This window comes from Dermacentor albipictus, unplaced genomic scaffold, assembly GCF_038994185.2.
Source record: "Dermacentor albipictus isolate Rhodes 1998 colony unplaced genomic scaffold, USDA_Dalb.pri_finalv2 scaffold_23, whole genome shotgun sequence".
NCBI classification, from domain to species: domain Eukaryota; kingdom Metazoa; phylum Arthropoda; class Arachnida; order Ixodida; family Ixodidae; genus Dermacentor; species Dermacentor albipictus.
Genome location: NW_027225577.1, coordinates 2,521,231 through 2,541,617, shown reverse-complemented (window position 1 = coordinate 2,541,617; position 20,387 = coordinate 2,521,231). Strand labels below are relative to the sequence as shown.

The 20,387-nt window shown below is 48.5% G+C and overlaps 1 protein-coding gene across 2 annotated transcripts in view; it reads left to right on the top strand.

Annotated features, from left to right (window-relative positions):
• Window positions 1-19,923, top strand: part of LOC135898889 (epidermal retinol dehydrogenase 2-like) — a 76,965-nt gene extending 57,042 nt beyond the window's left edge. The window contains exon 3 of one of the 2 annotated variants that reach the window (XM_065428083.2): window positions 18,595-19,923. In XM_065428083.2, coding sequence (XP_065284155.1) covers window positions 18,595-18,694 — 100 coding nt within the window. In that variant the 3' untranslated portion in view covers window positions 18,695-19,923. Of the gene's footprint in view, window positions 1-2,641; window positions 4,067-18,594 lie in introns of those variants that run through there. The other variant, XM_065428085.2, reaches the window with a different exon arrangement.
• The last annotated feature ends 464 nt before the right edge of the window (window positions 19,924-20,387 follow it).

Sequence of the window (20,387 nt, the reverse complement as noted above, 5' to 3'; positions counted from 1 at the left end):
GGCATATATTTAGGTGTATGTATATGGAAGATAGATGCTATATATACTATTAAACCTACAAAGTTGCTCAAACCACGTCCAGGTCTTTAGTTTTTGACTGAATTATTCCTCATAATGTTTTAGAATTGCAGCCCGCAAGGAAAGGTCATCAAACATTTCATTTTGAGCGCGTGCCTTTTATCTTGAATATTTTCGGTCTATTAAAAAGTGTAAAACAATATCATCGTTCACCATGTCCGTACACCATACAGGCCGTATACACGGACTGTTAAAGCTTTTGAAGGTGCCAGAAGTGCCAGAAAGTTTCTGCAGTTTTTTTTTTTTGACGAATCAATCGCAGACTTCGCATACTCTTTCAGGTCAGCTATAGGCATGCAGACACGCGCTTTGTGTCTGCAAAACGAAAGGTTTAGCTTCTACAGCTAAGCTGTATATGGCTAGCCGCTTCGTCCGTCCATCTGTCACCTGTAAGTCGACCGTCGCCTGTACGAAAACTCCTCCGGCGCAACCCCATGCGCATGCGCGAAGAAAAAAAAAGAGGGAGAGACGCGCGATTGGCTGTACCAATCATGACGTCATTGTTCTCCGTCGCAGCCGAGCGCGCGCGCAGCAGTTTCTCTCCGGCTCCGAAATGGGTAGGCCACGCGTCATACGTACTCCTGAGGACAAGCAGCCTTCGATCAGCAACGCCGCGAGTAGAACCAGGAACGAGCTCGTCTACGCCGTACGTGCCGATGCTGCAGCCAGTGCACAAGAACAGGCTCGTGCAGCCGAGCGCAAGCAGCAGCTGCGTACCGAGGATCCGGCAGCCTGCCCAGCTGTCGTTTATTCAGCCGTCGGGATTAACCCAGTGATAAACACGCGGACCGCACGTGTCAGCTTCGCTGGTTAACCATCTGTACGGATTGCTTGGCCGGTGATTTTTAGTAAGGCCTGACCTTCGGGAGTGGGGAGCTGACAGTACTTTTTTTTTACATTATGATTCCGCCTCGGCATACACGATGTGCGTGAGTAGCAGCGCGAACTTTTTTCAACTGTGTACACACAATAGTCCGACAAACAGTTGTTCGGTAGTGCGAAGTGTAAGCTATGAATTAATTAATTAATTAATTAGTTAATGAAATGTTCTTATTTAGGGCGTCTATGTGGTCGCGCTTGCTTTTTGGACACCGGCGACGTCCCTAAGCAACTGAATACGCCACAGAGCGATGAAAAGTTCCAGCTTATATAGAACACGGCTTGTTTTGAACCGCGAGGGCTACAAAGATATGAAAACAGTTGTTAGTGATCGGTGAACGGTGGAATAAGTTCCCGAAACACTGTTTTTTGATGTGGCATTCCTCGTTCGGACAGCGCACTCACCCCCTCATCAGCTGAGAAGACGGCCACTTGGGAAATCATTGGCGCAGCCTTGTGTCCGCTGTAGCTTCAACGTAGACCATATTGTATATTATACACCAGTTTGAATCTTTTTTACATTAACAACTTTAAAAATAGGACATTTAAATCTTACCGCCTGTTTCGTACCCGTTCGTAATTTTCGCCAAGATGCCGTTTCCTTTCGCTCCGCATTGAATACACCCGGCACGGTCACTCAAGCACTTGGCTCGTTGCCAGTCTGGTTCACCTGGGCTCTTATTTGCCGACAGTCAGCAAGACCCACCTGACGTCGCTGTAACAGCAGCACGCTTCTCCGGCGACGAGGTGCGCACATGACGACAGTTTTCTCGCTGTATTTCTCACCCCATACAGAGCAGGCAGGCACAGATGTCAAATGCTTTAGTGAACGTCCGGGGGCCCGTCCGCAGCGCTGGCTCAGTGGCCTGGAACTCCTGGTGCTGATCACAACGCCGCGGCCCGGGTTTTATTCCACGGCTCCAGCGGTCGCCATCCTATCAACGTAAAATTGGAAAAAAATAATCATAATAGCAGTAAGAAAAAAAGAAAAGAAAGGAGACAGGAAAAAGAAGATAACGCTCGCGTGCTTAGATTATAATTAATCCAAGCACCCCTTCCCCCCCCTCCCCCTTCTCACTACGGCGTCCTTCAGAGCCCCAGCGTTGCTTTGGGGCGTTGAAATCAATCGAGCAATCAGCTAGCGGTACATGCGGGCAAAATAAACATGCGATCTTGTTTGAAAGCATGAGTAAAAACAGGACATTGGTATGAGCCGCGTAAACAGTCTTTTAAAAGTTCATTTAACCCGCCGTGGTTGCTCAGTGGCTATGGTGTTAGGCTGCTGAGCACGAAGTCGCGATATCGTATCCCGGTCACGGCGGCCGCATTTCGATCGGGGAGAAATGCGAAAACACCCGTGTACTTAGATTTACGCGCACCTTAAAGAACCCCAGGGGGTCGAAATTTCCGGAGTCCTTCACTACGGCGTGCCTCATAATCAGAAACTAGTTTTGGCACGTAAAACCCCATAATTTAATATAAAAGTTCATTTACAATGAAAACGCCTCGCCTGATGCCCCCCCCCCCCCCCCCCTCTCTCTCTCTGTATCCGCTTCCTTTCTGGTCGTGGTCACCTTTTTTTTTGTCTGCCCGCGCCGTGTTGCATGTTTTTGTTGCTTTTCGTGAGTCGTGTCTCTGTGTGAGCCTGAGTGTGTGTGTGTCGCGGCCTGTTCTCCTCTCGCAGAATTGTTCCCGCGGGGGTGCTGCTCATCGCGGCCCGACTCATGAACACGCAAAAGGCCATGATCCACTACTACGGCCGGTCGTAGAACGGCGGCGGCTGCGACGCACCCCACACACGTGCCTCGTCGACGAGGCGGCGGCCGTCCGCGTGCGCATGCGCGCTTGTGTCACGTGGTCACCGCCCTCTTCTGCGAGGAGCCCTACCCGCGCAAACCAGCCGGCATCGTGCGATTCGTCATCATCATCACCAGAAAAACTTTATTGTACAGACTGAGGAGTTTGGGGCAAGCAGGCTCCCGGGCCCCCGCACGACCCCACTGCACTCAAGCGTTTGTGTTGCTTCGGTCTATAACGCTGGCAGCCCGATAAGTAGCCATTGTCATCCTTGCGCACGAGCAGACCAAGGAAGTTTAAAGAAGGAAAAAAAAACACAAAATATTGTAGCTCGCAAGGCCTTCTGCACTGGAAGGCGAAAAAAAAAAACAGCATTGGTGAGCTGAGTTTGTGGAGCATGCAGAACATAAACTTTGGGCGAGTTGGTACGGTTTCGTCTTGTAGAATTCAGCGCACACAAATGACAAAAGACAAAAGCTCGCCGCGTCTGCCCGTGCGTTCCTTTTTATTTTTCCTTTTTCTTTTTTGTGCTCTCGGCAATATTGCGCGCTGAACTCTACAAGAAGATGAGCTGCGCTCGCATGAGCCTTAGAACCCCCAAACACGCATGCCCGTCTTTTTGTGCGCCTTTTTCTTTTACTTCTCATTCTTCTCCTGTCCTCATCACTCGACGTACACTATTTCTTCTTTTCTTTCTTTTTGATCCGAAGTGCAATCTTGGTAAAAGGTTCCGAGACCTATATACGCCTGGACTAGACCGGACCTGTCGTCAGAGTGCCAATCAGGGTCGTTTGAAGAACTCTCGCTGCTCCGAAGTCTCGGAGACCGGAATGGAACAGAATTCATTACAGTATTATTAGGCTGCAAAGACACACAAACGAAACAGCGTCAGCCTGCGTCACTATGTATAGCAGCTAGAAATCAGCCTCATTAATAATGAATGCGGAAAATTTTCAGGTGATAATTTCGTTAAATGGAATAGAAACCATCGTCACGACCTGGGCAGCGACCTCGCTGGACACACCGAGATTCTTTTATTACTTCAGACAAGGGAGCTCTCTCTTTAGTTGTGCGAAACGTTGAACGAAGGAAGAAGGCAAGGGGGCTGTCATTCTTTTAGTCCGACCACGGATGGTCATCGAGCGGCCATGGTCCGACCTGTGAGGTACGCGTTCTGTGCCTGTTTATTTTTCTTGCTCGAATAGATATGTGACAGTAGACGTGATTTTCTCACCTGGCTCAGGTAGCTGGAGGTCATCGCGCGCTAAACGTGTACCTACGTTTAAAGTAAGGTGGGGTGCGTTGAGATAAACAGTGCTATATATATATATATATATATATATATATATATATATATATATATATATATATATATATACTCACCATTCTGAGCGTCGGAGAGGCGTGTTGGGAGCCCTGCGACGTGGCTTGGATGACAGATCTCGTGATTTGCCCAGTGGCTTCGAAACGTTTTGAGAAAGACTGAACGCGAAATTCATAACCGCCGCGATCGTGTACGTGTGAAACTGGCAACACGCAAAGTTCACATTCGCGAAAATCGCAGCCATGAAAAAGAAAAAGAAAACGCAGCGCAATATGTGTGAAACATGTGAAACAGGCATTATACCATACCTACGGGCATTTTCGCGGCTTGCTTCTGTGTGCGTTTTTCTTTCCTGTGGATTCTGCGCCACACACGCCTGCTTCCCATAGTTTCCCGAAGCGTCCTTCTTTTCTTTTCTTTTTTTTTTCTTCAGTCATGTTGCCTATATATCCCGGTTTTCCTATTTTCTGGTTGCACTTTCGGAGAAACACTTTGCTAGCACAATGGCTCCGTGTAGAGGAGAAACGAACTTGCCAACACGCCACGAGTCGAATCATTCTCTGTAGTATAACTTAGACCCTTAAAACTGTGTAAGTGTATAAATCCGTTTGTAAATCCACATTAACACCCTCATTCACTTTTAAAGGCGTAAATTATTTTACAGTGCGCACGCCTGCAAAAGCATTGTACCGCGCTTCTCACCATGCACTGCGGTGCCGTGTGTGTGCGCGCGAGAATTTCCGATTTTGTGCTTTTCTGTTGTAACGCGTTTTTCGAGGACGGCAGCAACCGCAAATCCCGTCTATGTTGCGGCTGCGCATCCTTATCTGTGACCAGGGGCGCGATCAGAGATCGTTGTTCGAAATGCGCGTTCAGTTTACGTTCAGTTTCATTTCAAGCGATTGGCTGCCTCTCCCTTTCACCTCAAGCGATTGGCTGCCTCACGCGGCCAATCGCGTGAGGTGAAACTGAATGCGAACTGAACGCGCATTTCGAACAACGGTCTCCGATGGCGCCCCTGCTAGCTGCGTCAGAAGCAAAAAAAAAAAAAAATCGTTAATTTACTCCAACAGAAAAAAAGAGAAAGAAAAGAAAAACTTAGTTTGAATAAATGACTGTCGGCTGTTATGCCCTGTGCAAATTTCCTCCGAAAGCGCTCGTTTCTTTCTTTTTTTTTATCTCCGAATAGAGTGGTCGAAGGATGGGATAATATAGGGACGCGAATATGGCGCGATGGATTTGTAGATACATGCTAATGAACCCTCCTTGCGTCGACCTTGGTCAACGACATGTTCGGTGACTGTCGCAAGTAATTAATTGGTGACGCGTGACTCGGAAAAGACGAGGAGTCGTTCCCCTTGTTTCACCTTGACCGGGCGCAATGCCTCGGCGCGCATTTATGCCTGCAAGAAATCCCGAGTGCATGGATTGCCTGAGTGCACACGACAGCGGTGATCGCCTTATGCGATACATGTTCGAAGGCCAGACATAGCGGCCTGATTGAGCACGAGTTTGCTGAGCACTGCTAAAATAGAGCGAGAGAGAGAGAAACGAAAAGGAAAAGGTATAGGAAGTCAAAGCGATTGACAACCGATTTTTAAGGACCTAGTTTTCGATGGCGCAACGCAAAGCTCATCCTCGGCAATGTTCACATCTGCAGCGGCTACTTCCAAAAGCGCGTGGGTATTTAGTAAGCAGGATTAGCAGCCTCTAAAGAAGTAAGAGTCGCTCCTCCAGCAACGCTGAGAAGTGAGAACGATGTCGATAGCCCGCCTCGCAAATTGTCAAAGCCACCGATCGCACTGCTTTCACAGGAGTGAGTGTAACTGGTGAACCACCTACATTCTGACCTTTACAAACCGCTTTTGAAAATAAAAAGCTGGCGCAATAAGTTCGCGTTGTCGTACAGACATTTCTTGTAATTGTACCGCGTTTTCCACAGAGTGCACGCCTACGTCATGACTGGCTGGCCCCCGTCGTCGTTGTTCTGTCGATAGGTCGATAGACGAGCCAAGCCAACTCAGTGAAAACGAAGGCGAAGGCAGCACAGCACCACTTTTCGTCTCACTATAAGACGAAGGCTTATCTGCGCATTGTAAGCCAGGAACAACTTATAACAATAACAAATATACTGCATCTCAGTACTAATAAAGAGACCAGTTACCGCGTACACTAGTAGAAGGTCACGTGGGGGATCTCTTATGCAGCATCATGTTTTTGCCGCGCGGAGCACCAAAGGTCATTTTTCGCTACTTTTAGTGATGGTTTAAAAATATAAGTCCATGTTTAATGAGAAAAAGCAAAAAAAAAATGGCTCGTTTTAGCCACTACGATAGGGAATCATTCCATCAGTGGGGTTACTTCGATTCATGTTCTGAACGGTTGTCTGCCTCTTTAACCAAGGACGTGCCCGGTTGCTTACCTTACTCTTGAGGAGGGGCAAAGCGGAAGAATAGAACACTGCTAACGTTCTTATTGTTCTGTCATTCCTTCGCATTGCTTCTGGTGATATCCGTTTGTTGTTTTCTCGTTGTATCTTTATCATTCGGTTGTAGAGCTGACACCTCGTAAAGTTACTACGTGGAACGTTCCGGTGAAATCGAGGTGATTGATTTGCTTAGCGTATCAGACACTCTTTTTGTTCTTGTACAAAGTTCTTAGCTCCAACGGCAAGCAGCCACGATATATATATATATATATATATATATATATATATATATATATATATATATATATATATATATATATATATATATATATATATATATATATATATATATATAATTGAGGACAAAGGAAAGGCGAAGGCGCGTGTCTATTTGATATTTCAGAATCAGTGCAGGCGAGCGCTAAAGCTACGCACCTGTACAGCGTTCTTACGACAACTCGCTTTCATCTTATTTGAAACAAGCGAAAGAAGACGGAGGTACAAGTGTCTGCTATAGAGCGGTTACCTCTGTTCCGTTACAGATTCTGAGAAAAGGTCATGAGGGGGGAAGGGGGGGGGGTGCTCAGTGCACAAAGCTTTTGAAATGGAAAGAATGACCAGCGGGAAGCTGTCGAAAAGCGCTGGCAGTGACGAAAGAGCTCCACAGGCACAGAAGACAGGTGGGAGGAACAGGTGGAAATGCAGTGGGCAGGGGCCAACAGCTGACAATGCCCTGCTCCTCCGCCCAAGCAGTGTCTGACTAAACTGCTCTAAATTTAAAATTAAATGTGTGCCGGTGGTGACGTAACCTCGGTCACAAAGAAACTTTGCGAGATGACTAGCCTTTAAGAGACAGTGTATGCGGCGTGCAAGTAGACAGCTATATAATGTCACTCGTCCATCACGCGTGCACCTGGGCTCCCGTCAGCGATGTTCTTTTATAGCGTTGCCCCGCTTCCCCGTTTAGGTCGCAAACCAGTGCTGCTTTTTTTTCTTCTTTCTTGAGCCTAATAAAGATTTCATCGGCATTATCCTTCTCCGAGACGCTCCGCACTGTAAACATCTCGAGCTCTGATGGGGAATGCGCGCTTTTCATAACGCAACATAACGCATTAGCAAAGCTAATGTGGGACGCCAGCGCGCCTCGCGTGGGAGCGATAATCGACGTTCGTTATATATAGGACTCTTTCTTGCAACAAGTACTTTCGAACACCTCAAGTTATGTGTTGTAACAACTGCGACGGCGGCATTCACGATCACGTGCTTTCGGCCGACGGAAGCGCAGTGCGCGCCATTTGTCGAAGCACGAACTTGCAGCACTAACTTATATGTGTGTCGAATGAGTACTAACGATAGGCAGCGTTTCGAGTGTCAAAGCTCTCGTACAGCGGCGGTGTTTCGAGTAGCGCACGAAAGTAGGAAAGGAAGGACAGAGACGAGTAAAGAGCGCAAACCTCCAACTGATATTTATTTGCGGACGAGCATAATATGTATGCGCTGCAAACAGGACAACACACAGAGTAAAGGAGGGATACGCTGAACCAGCACATCATAGATAACTCAAATCGCTTCACGCGCCCAGGATCGCACTGTGCTAGGCAGGCAACCTTGCTGAGGTGGTGACGGAACAGTGGAAGGGGCGCTTCCTTTCTATGTACTGTCGTAAACTATACGCAAACACCGCCGTTATGAACCACGACCAACTACGGATTAGTTTACGGATTAGTTTACTGCTACGGATTAGTTTTTACCGCCTGGGGCTTCTTTTTAAGCCGCCGCAAATAAAAGTGCACGAACAAAACATCTTTAAAAAAAAAAAGATATTTCGCTACAGCGATAACACAGCCGCCGCGACCGGAAGTTGAATCCGCAACCCCGGTGCTCGGCAGCAGAACCCGATAGTCACCATTGCAGCTACACTGCAGCTGTCGTAAGGGAACAACGTGTAGCTGAAATTGGTACCAAAAATTGATGGCCATCGAGTTTCTGAAGGCAGGTTGTAGATGGAGGGAAAACAAAGGAACTCTCTATCAACGGAAACCAATAAATATGTCGCTACCCGAAAGCACAATGAAGCAGATGAAAGGAAAGGACGTACAGAAAGGAAGCGAGGCGAAGAACAGCAAGCCGGCTTGGAACGAAGCGTGCAATGCACGCGTCCGCTGCGGCCCTTTGTCCATTGTTCTCACAGCTGCGGTAGCAGATGAGTGCGTCCGGTATGCGGTATACGGACGGTATACGAAGCGGTCGCTTGTTGGGTGGTGTCCCGGGGTATTCAGCCGAAAAAACGGACAGCCGGGCGCATTGCCTGCTTTAATGACACCGTGAAGTTCTGTGCCATAATTACTGTGTCTGCGAAATGTTCGCCCGTTCGTCTCTCGGAGTCAGCCGCTCGCAAAACACCCGCCGCTGTGACTCACTGGCTACGGCGTTGGCGCGCTGAGGTCGAGGTCTTGGGTTCAATCCGGGCCCCCGCGGCGGCCGCATTTCGATGTAGGCCGAATGCGGGAATGCTCGTGTACTTAGATTCAGGCGCAGGTCGATGAACCCCCAGGTTGTGTGCCACAACGGCGTGCCTCATAATCAGATCGTGGTTCTGGCACTCTCAACCTCCAATTTTATTTTTAAAATTTATCTTTAAGCTTACCTTTAAGTCTTCATGAACGCGTTGACGCTATGAGCCTCATGTACAGCTTTTATTTTTTTAATGTGAACGATTTAAATTAGAACCAAGGAATTTATGGAGGCAAAGTGTTAGTATACCGATTACAGGGAAACAGAAACACCCTTCGGGATTTCAGGTTGCCAATGTGGACGAGTGTGTGTCATAAATGTTTGGCTGTTGTAAGTAACCTCGTTCGTGTCCTGTGAAGAAAGAAAGAAAGAAAGAAAGAAAGAAAGAAAGAAAGAAAGAAAGAAAGAAAGAAAGAAAGAAAGAAAGAAAGAAAGTGAATGCGGTGAGCTTCCGTTCGCTAACTACCGGGCGTTGCATTTACGAACTCGTATGCTTTCCTTATTGGAATGGCCAACAGCCCCACGCGCGCCACATGCAACATCGATGAGACTCTCGCACATAATATCTGTGTCTGCCCGCGATATAGTGCCCAGAGAGAAGTGCTGTGCAGAGTACTGGATCATTTGGACAATCGTCCACTATCAGAATCCAAAGATTTAGGTCAGTACTCCCGCACGGACATCCACGCTAAAGGCATTACTCGCTTTATTAAGGTTCCTGCGGTCTGTGGGGCTTCACAATAGACTGTAAGATCGCCGCCCCCTACCGCTTTGTAGTTTACGCGGTTTGGTCGTGCTCTTCTCTATTTCTCTCTATCTCCCCTTTCCGCTCTCTTTCTCTTTTTATCACCCTTGCCCCCGTGCAGGGTAGCCAACCGGAACTGCCTCTGGTTAACCTCCCTGCTTTTCTATGCATCCTTTTCTCTCTATTTGAAGGGTGCCGCCGTTACATGTTTTGAGGGCGAAGCATTACCAGAGAAAGTATTTTGTGCTCGTCCATTGCTTCTCTCTCTCTTTGGCTACTTCCACGATAAATCTTTGTCCAGGATAGTACATGTGGACACATCAAAGCGTTTCTCGTACGAATTAGCGAACTCTTGCCGATACGTGATTTGCCTCGCTTATCCATGCTTCGCATACTTTGTACTCACTGCCTTATGGGGGCACGCCGGCTTTACTTGCGTACATTTAATACGTCTGCACTCTGCTGTATATATGTACGTATCTTTTTGAAATCTTTTAAACCATAATAATATATCTGCGCATAACTGATCGCGCATTGCAACTTGCGTCAAGCAGCACTGTGATAAGGGCACGTCTTTCTTCGTTACTTCACCGCACCATATATCGCGCTCTGAGGAAGGCGCACTGCCAACATTCCACGGTATATTAAGGAGTATAGCGTTATCGTTGCACCGCTGCCGTTGCTGCAGACGCTGTCAAAAGCGCACATCCACGGGTCTTATACTGTCCATGCGCAGTTAGGGGGGCAAGCGGTAGCTGTATACCGTTAGAACGGCATTGCTAAGCTAGAAGTATTCGAGTTGCTCGTGAAGCCGTAATCAACGTTTGTAGATGCAGTATCTAGATATAAAGATGACCAAGATATACATAAAAAGGTATCTATGGCTGTTGGCCATAATGTTGTTGTTGTTGTTGTTGTTGTTGTTGTTGTTGTACTTTTTTCGCTAACGGGCTACGGCTAACGAGGAATGGAAACTGCAGGACGGTGGTGCGATGAAGTGCATTGAGTCTTGTTTTGCGTATGAATGTCGACAGTGCAATTGCAAGTGAAACACTTCCTTTCGCAAAGCGTCTTCCACCGGTGTTGCTGCTCAACATGTATCATGCGACACCCGTATAGTTGTACTTGCATAGAAACAAGGCACTTTCTTGCTCAAATTTCACTTCACACATGCACGCGGTTGCACAAAGTGATCAATGGTTACCGGTGCGTACATCTGGGTGGCAATGTTTTGTTGTTGTTGTTGTTGTTGTTGTTGTTGTTGTTGTTGTTGTTGTTGTTGTTGTTGTTGTTGTTGTTGTTGTTGTTGTTGTTGTTGTTGTGCTCACGCACGTGTTGACACGCACGAGTCGATCCTGTGGAGTGCCTCGCGCATTGTATTCACTGTGTTCGGAGAAGGAACCAGCCTCTGCCGCTTTGGACTTGCTTCGCCTAGCGACGTTTGCTCGAAGCGTGTAAAGTTTGAAAGATGGGCACGCTTTGGAAAGCCACTCGAGACACTCCCACGCATTTTTGTATATCACATACAGGGTGTCCCACGTAACTTGAACCGAACCTTAAGTATATGCAAATGCCCCATAGGTGGTCAGAACCAAGGTAATGTTGTTTGCCGTCGCTTAGAGATACTCAGATTATTATTTTTTGGCATACTGCCTAATTACATAATTAGTCTTAAATGATGAATCAACTTCTCAAATACTATAGTTACATGAAAAGTCCCCTCCCCCAGTACAGGGTAGCCAACCGGAGATAATCTCTGGTTAACCTCCCTGTCTTTCCTTTGCCTTTCTCTCTCTCTCTCTCAACGAAAAACGTCTTACAGCAACACGAAGAGGCTCCCGATACAGCTTTCTGTTACTCAATACTTGCGACATAAGTGTTTTTACAAGCATGAAAGAAGTCCGCGAGTGCACGAAAAATTGCCGCGCGACTGGCCGCTCGAGGCACTTTGCTGGAGTTTATCATGTCGGTCTACAATTTTCTCATTGGCACCTTTAATCGAAATATATTTGAGAAGTTTAATAATTAATTAAGACTAATTATGTAATTAGGCGTAATGCAAAAAATAATCTGAATATCTCCATGCGGCAGCAAACAACATCACCTTGGTTCTGTCCAATTACGTGGCATTTGCATATGTGTAAAGTTTGGCTCAAATTTGGCACAAGTTACGTAGGACGCCCGGTATGTATCCAGTGATATTGTACTTATTTTCTTCTCTGAAGAGCGCTTTCTCCAGGGCATTTCTTTCTTTTGTTGTTGTTGTTGTTGTTGTTTTCACTTCAGACTCGTCACTTTACACTTGTTGCGCTTTGTTTATTCTGAACGAATGGCATTAAATGTTTGTCAAGCAGTTTGCGCTGACGTTGTGAATCGAATCACGTTACTTGCCGGATGGAAAAGGAGCTACGCCTTTCGCCGGTGAGGTGTGCTTGTGTCCCCTCTCTTGTCTTCTCACTCGAAGAAGCCTGTGAGCGTCTATCTAATTTTGTCTCAATCAGTTGTCGACTAATTTGACGTTACAGTTCTCTGCACGGACGTCGACGCTCAATCGCGATTCTTGCAAAATAGGAGCAGTGGATATGTCACAGATATAAAATGTGAGACGAATATACTGGGACAAGCTAAACGTCATGCAGAACAGCAGGGTGTCTGGCAGGTTGGTAAATGCATGCACAAAGCGCTTTAACGCAGGCCCCGTACAGGGACAAGAACACGACCCGGACACCATAATGTCTATATGCCATGCTTCAAGCGTTTATTCTGGGTAAATTCGCAGACTGTTTGTAAAAAAAAGGCCTTCTCTTTATCTTTAACAGAGAAGGCCTCTTTACAAGTATACGGTAGGGTGACGTTTCTAGCGGGGTTGTGGAAGCGGTGGGGGTGGGGACAGGTGATGGGCGAATCGAGCACATGGTACATGAGTGTGCGAATTTCCAGAGAATAAACGCTCAAAATATGGCACCTGCACTGTGGCAAAATACTTATTGTCCCCAGATGGGCCTGCGCTAAAGCGCTGTCCAACTTCAAGCAGCGAGACAGGTGCAGCACCACCGCTTTCTCTTCAAACGTACTTCGAGTAAAACGATTGGTTTGCGTCGGCAGACGTCCTTGCGTTGACTGCGAGCAAATTCGCTGCACTGTGAAAGACTGCAAACGCGTTTCTCTGGGAGGATACAAGCTTCCCCAAGCGGTCGCACATTCCATCTACAGTGACTTGCGAGGCAAATCGGGAAAACGACCACAAGGGTGCGGAAAGAATAACCGCTTGACGAGCAGACGGACAATTCGCCAGCTGTATGCAGTGCCAACTTCCAGGCATTTTTTTCTTTCTTTTTTCTTTCTTTTTCTTACGCGTTGGTTTTCCCCCATGCATTGAATCCCCGATCATTTGATCTCCGCTATGCTTCCTCCGTTAAAAGGAATTTGTAGAATTGCAGTCAACAGTGAGAAAAGTTCGAAATTCGACGTCTTTTACATATTGTCGTAAGAGCTTTAGCTGCATAAAAAAAAAATCAACTCAATATTATAAACTGCGAAAATGCTGTTTCAAAACTTACCTTCTGGAATGTATTCGGCCCAGTGTAATGCGCGATACTATGCACAATGTACGTCTATGCCAACGCTTTTTTGTAAGCTTTGCGGTGCCAGCTGTGCGCTCTCCACGTGGTGCTGAGCCGGTGTACGACAGCAGATTTTCGAGAAAATGTTACAGTCTTTAGTCGCTTACCTTTAGTCTATATAGTGCATAAGAACTTCCTCAGTGTAGTACTACAAGCCACTAAACATCTCTCATCACGCACGACTCGCTGGAACATATCATCATACTTGTCTTTTTTTTTTTTCTAGCCGCCGATAGCTGACGTCGTTGTGCGACACACCACTTGTCTGAGTAGCATAGTAGCGATTCCACCAACCACTCCAACGTTTCCACCAGTTGGCGAAGCGATGTATCGTGCAATGACGTCAGCTATAGGCGGTAGAAGAAAAGGACGAAGTACGAGGTGTTCATAGCGGATGTCATTGGCGGCATCACTGTAATCGGGCGATCAGGCTTAGAAGTCTTGAGTGAGTACCTGTACTATACTTTATCGCGAAAAAAATAGGAAGTCAGCGATAGAGAAGTAACACATTTAATTTAAAACTTGCGAAGCTTCTAGTTGAGAAGCAGTATCGGTAGAAATGCGTTGCGTTTTTATCGTGTTTGCGATATATTTTGCAGACGCCGCTGTCTCCTTTCGTCTACAAAGTTCCTGCTTCGATGGCGAAGCTTTTATAGAATCCATGTCGACGCGAACTCAAGAACATCCAGCGTGGACCGAAGTAAACGTCGTGTCCGACTTTGAGTGAAACAGAGTACGAGTGACCTTGTCACACTGCCGCTGTTCCTTTTCTTAACTCTAAGCACGCGACCTCGGCTGCAATAATCGTGCAGGCATGTTCCCCCCCAAAAAACAAGAGAAGCAAGAAGAAAGGGAGAGAAATACGGACGGTAATTGCACTATCAGTGTGAATAAACATAGGCGCGCCAATCGAATTCGACGTATACTACACGGTCGCCACCGACAGCCTCTCTGGTGAAAGTCCTGCCTGGCCTGCGTTTATCGAGGGATGCCAGCGAAATCCCACGAGGAAGAAGTGGACGCGTGCCACGGCTGACCCTGCGGAGGCATGCATGCGGGCGAATGGTTGTTGCCACTGCCAGCGGCCGATGACGTCGTCGTGGCCCCGGCTGCACCGGCCTCTCCCTGTTCCTTCTTCTCTTAACGATGGATCGAGGTTCTCCCGATCGCCGTCGATTTCCTGGTCGTCGCGCGATGATCGCACACGGGTGCCAGGCGATGAAAGCGCGCGCCACGTGTGCATATTGCGCGCGGCCCCGAAGCCGTTCGCTTCCTTCATCTGCTCGTCCACCAACCGCCCGTTCTCGTGGAGGCCGCGAAGAGGCCCGTCGCTACTTGTGCAAATGCGTGCGCGTGACGTCTTCCAGTTATTGATCTGTGGGTTGGCTGATTGGGCTACCGCAGGTGATCCGTCGTGTGTCTGGCGTTCTTGCTGCGCAATACGGGAGAGCAAGGAAAGAGACGAGACAAGGACACGCGCCTATACATCCAACTTAGGTTTTATTATAATCAGGTACGCAGAATTTATACAGTCAGGTCAAACGGCAACCGAAAAAGAGAACACTTAGGTAGCAACGATTGATCTGGAGAGAGAGAATCAACTTTTGTGCTGAGCCCTTAGTGACGGGTGGTGCGCGCTTGCACCAGATGGGGTGGAACCTTATTCTCAGGTCCCATATGTGTCCAGCAGTTCCTGGCCCCTAGCCGCCAGCGCGAGCTGGGTCGGTAGGTCGGGGCTGGACAACAAGGTCTCCCATCGCTCGGGGGGGTTGGGGCTGGGGAGGGTGGGGGGTAGGGGTGGTGGGGGGTTCTTGAGCTTAGTGCACTCTGCAAGGATGTGTGCTAGAGTGCCTTTTGACCGTCTGCAAAAAGGGCATGAAGTGTCATGCTCTGTTGGGAACATCTTATGCAAGAGCACTGGATGCGCTAGCGACCCCGCTTGCATGCGTCGCACGATCGTTTGCTGAATTCGGTTGAGTTGCGGATGCGGACGGGGAAGCCTACATCTGCCGCTTCTGTACATTTGCGTGATGTCTTTGTAGCTTGTCACGGGGTGCGGTAGCCCTGGCTCGTCCTCGGCCCGGATCGATAGTTCTCGGGCATAGTGGTCGGCGAGTGCGTTGCCTTCCACTTGCGAGTGAGCCGGGACCCACACGAGCTCAACGGCCCGCCCCGGTGATTTGCATTTGTTGAGGATCGCTAGTGCCACGGAAGAGATGTTCCCCTTGCGGTAGCTTGCGTAGGCGGTCTGGGAGTCTGTGACAACGGTCCTCACTCCCGGTTGTGCGAGTGCGAGGGCCACGGCCACTTCTTCTGCTTCGGCTGTATTCGTCGTCCGTATCGACGCGCCTGTGACAAGTTTATCTATGGTGGTGACGACCGCCGTTGCTCTGGTTCCGTGCTTGGGAAGTGAGGCGTCCGCGTAGAGGACCTCGGGGTCCTCTTCCAGCTGTCGAGCCAGTGCCTTGGCCCGCGCAGAGCGTCTCTCGTTGTTCCTCCCCGGCTGCATGTTCCGGGGGAGGGGCTTGGTCTTAATAATGTCTCTCCACGTTGTGGGGAGCGGCTCCGTTGTCGGTAGCTGTTCAATTTGCCATCCTATCTTGCGTAGGACGGCCCGACCGTGCTCTGTCCGGCTCAGCCTTACCCTCTGGTGGGATAGGTGTGCTTCCACCAGCTCTTCCACCGTGTTGTGGGCACCCATTTCCAGCAGCTTCTGCGTTGACGAGTAGACTGGGATGCCCATGGCGAGTTTTACTGCTTTCCTTATCGTCGTGTTCAGCGTTTCGCGGTTCACCTTCGCAAGCTGGAGGTACGGGGCGGAGTACGTTACGCGTGACACGACGAATGCCTGCACCAGGCGCAGTGCGTCTTCTTCTTTGATTCCTCTGTTCCGGTTGGTGACTCTCCGGATCATGCTGAGGACTTGCTCGGATGTGGTCTTGATTTTGTTGACGGCTGCGTGCGCCTTGCCGTCGCTGCACAACAGCAGGCCCAGTATCCGGATCTGCTGCGTTGGTTTGATCTCTGTGCCGTCGATGGTGATGATTATGTTTGGCGGCGGCTCTTTCTTCGGTCTTCCGGGCTGTACCATGAGCAGCTCCGATTTCTGTGGAGCGCAGCTCAGGCCACAGGTCCTGGCATACTCGTGGACGGTCGTTGCCGCTCTCTGCAGGGCTTCCTCCACCCAGGCATCGGAACCCGCGCGGTTCGTCCACACCGTTATATCGTCGGCATAGAACGCGTGGTCCACGCCCTCGATCTGATTGAGTAGTTCGGGCAGGGGCAGGAGTGCTAGGTTGAAAAGCAGAGGCGACAGGACAGACCCCTGTGGGGTACCCCTGTCTCCGAGCTCCACAGGCTCTGACCGTTCATTTCCTATCCGGATAGTTGTTGCTCTATTGGTTAGGAAATCTTTGATCATCTGGAAAAAAAAATCTGGAAAAAAAAAAGATTAAGATGTTCGAGCGACGCAAAAAAAAAAGTATATAATCGCGATTGCCTCCTGCCTGTGCTGCCCCCCTCCGAAAAAAACCAGCTTTCATAAGGCACAGCGCCGCAGCCAGTGATTGGCGTCACTCTTGTTCGCGTGTCACGAGAACGTTCACCTTCGGAGCGTTTTATAATCCATCAGATAAGGTTCTAATTGGAGCGGCTGGCAGCTGTGCCGTGTTTTTCCCATAGAAAGTTCGAGGCGAGGCCTCGTATGTCGCTCCTGTGAGCGAGCGCAAATGTATTGACGGGCGTTTTTGTATCAGCGGGAGACCTGCTGCCACGTTAAACATTCTGTGGTGCTCTGCACGTATACCACTGCAAGCAGAACATAATTCAAGAACACCAGCAGCCGTCGACCGGACAATAAAGAAAATCAAGCTAGTAATGATATATATATATATATATATATATATATATATATATATATATATATATATATATATATATATATATATATATATATATATATATATATATATATATATATATATGTGTGTGTAATAATAATATATGGGGTTTTACGTGCCAAAACCACTTTATGAGGCACGCCGTAGGGGGGGACTCCGGAAATTTTGACCACCTGGGGTTCTTTAACGTGCACCTAAATTTAAGTACACGGATGTTTTCGCATTTCGCCCCCATCGATAGGCGGCCGCCGTGGCCGGGATTCGATCCCGCGACCTCGTGCTCAGCAGCCTAACACTATAGCCACTGAGCAACCACGGCGGGTTTGTGTGTGTGTGTGTGGCGGCACCAAGCATGCGCAGAAAGTTAATTTTTTTTTACTTGCGCGCATGGGAGTTGACGTCATGTCACTTTACGCCGACTACAGCAAACCCTCGTCATAATGAAATCGCTTTATTCCAAGTTCTACGAGGTGTCAGGAATCATCATAATCCGGCTGCTACGAGGGATGTTCCGATAGTAAGTTTCGTAATTTCCTTTAAAGAGAAGATGGTAGACCAGGTGAAACAATCGCCATGGGAATCCACACCCGTTGCTGGCTCAACGACGGAAGGAGCGTCGGCGGATGAGGAAGGACGCACGCGCAGAGCGCCGAAGAAGAGAGAGTGGCCGCAGACTGGCGTGGCCTGAGGTTATTCGAGTACAAATCACGGTGGCAGAAAGACGTGCGCTGACAGCTGGGTCGCCGGTGGAAGCGCTTGCTGTTTTCCTGCATGAATAGGCACGTGGGACTAATATGCCCGTCATCCCTGAAGGCCTACAGGTCGTGTATGGTGTAGAGGTCATGCCTCAAGCCTTGCACCCCAGGGCACCGAGTTTTACCAGAGCGGTTTTTTTTTTTTTCAAACTGATTGCACGCTACGACAAATGTCTCAATGTCGGTGGCGTCTATGTGGAATAATTGTGTAAGGTGCATAGTTCATAATGCCATGGTGTATTTGTTTTCTTTTTTGCAATAAAGTTTGCGTGTGAAAGTAACTGACGAAAATTACTGTCGGAACGTCCCTCGTATCGAGTCGCCCCTATAGAGCACTGCTTCGTTTCGATGTACTACGCTTTACGTGCGTGCAGGCGCAGCTATAGAGTACGCTTACCGCGTTACTGGCTTGCCTATTGGCGTTTAGCGAAATACTCCGTATAACGTACTTCGGTTTTTATGCCGATGATTTTGTTATATTGAGGCCTTGCCGTATATGTAAAGCTCTTCCATTCACACACATACCTGTGTCTTCTCGGTCTCTGCTCGCAGGATACTACCGGTCAGCGCGATTGTGGCGCTCTCCCGGGGTCTCGGCGGATTCGAGGTCATGGACAAGTTCATAGGACGTGGCATCGCAGCAAAGGCCTGAACATCGGGCGAAGCAGGCCGTCACATCATTTGGGGACCGGAGAAACATCTTCTGCGACTTTTTTTTTTCTCTCTCTCTCTCTATTCTTTTTTTTTCTATCTATTCCACTTTCGCGTCACAGCTGTTTGCCCCCACAGTGGTTTTCAAGCACCTTTCGGTTCCGGTTCGCACGCAGCTGGGCATTGCGCATGACCAATCACGCATCCACAACGCAATGAAGCGACGGACGCATGTTGCGTTTGTCCGCTACGGGGCTGGCCACCATCTGACTTTTCACCTAGTTGTATATGTAGCTCTCTCTACGGACATCGAGCGAGAGTACATGTAATTAAGGGGGTGGTGTTTCTGCTAGTTATAGAGGGTTATTTCGGCATAGTTACAGCCTCGCAATGAGGGTTTCTTGGGCTTCATGGTGTCGCTCCCGTTGCACGCAAGCTCGAAGCTGTCTCTGCCGTGAAAGGCAGATTCACGCGATCCAAAGAAACTTCCCATAGCAGATGTTTGCGGTGGCTATATACGGTCCTTCCTTTCGTCACATTTATAGGCCGACCTCGCCCCAGATATCAGGGAATGCCAGTGGACGCCTGATATGCGTGCGTAAATAAATATGTGTTTACATGGAGCAACACAGCGCATTTGCGCTTGAAATGTGACTGTAAATGCGCGTACCGAGCGCGACATTCAGGACACGTAACTATTGGGTTCACGAAAGACGTGCTGGTTATTGGCGGTTGACACTGGGTGCAGACGCTTTGTTATCGGATACTACTTTTCGAGGATTTGATGCCATTTGGGGTGATTACTGCATAGAGCACGGAAATTACTGCTCCGTGCAAGCTGGACGGCATGGTACCGACTCTTTCGTGATGACCATTACTTTGCCGCGTCAGTGCAGCAGTCGCATGTTCTCGTGCGTACTTTTGTGCGAGTCGGAACCGAAAGTCCCCGTTAGCGCACTTTGGCGCATCTGGGTTCCGAGCCTTCCATCCCTGTACTTGACAATAGCGCAAGCAACAGATGAAGACAAAAAATTGGTGACAGGCGCGCACGAGGACCATACAGGCACCGAGGAGCATGTGGAAGACACACACGCACACAGAGCTGTACGTGTAGCTTCTGGTATTTTTCGACCTAGTATTGTTTGCACTATTGTCAAGGAGAGGTTCACGGATCACCGACGCGTCCAAACTGGCGTCCTTTCCGTGCCTTCGCTGCCGCTCAGGCAGTTTCACTTCGCCTTGCGACGCGTATATGAGGTATCTGGAATGCGAGGAACGTCAGATGGACGGGCAGCTTACCCGATGTTTGTTTGAGTCGAGTCCCTTCTAAGCAGGAAAGCAAAGGTTTCATGTGTGTCTGACTTGTAGCGCGCATACGCACTATTACCTGCGTGATTGAAAAACATAAAAAAATACATTGCAGTTAATGGTGCCGCCATGTCTGATATTAATAGCTGAGCGGAGAAAGCGTGATAAGCTGTGGGGGTAGATATATACCAGCGACTGTGGAGTAGAAAGAAAATAAGCATTACGAATCTTAAGCAACACATACAGAGCAATGCATGACCTAATTCGGACGATGTTTGATTGGTGTGAGGATGAAAACCCTATCGTTCGCATCACTTTTTAGCAAGCTGGCATACCTATATGGAAGCCATGCTGTGAACTTCGTAGTACAAACCTCGCGTGCCTAT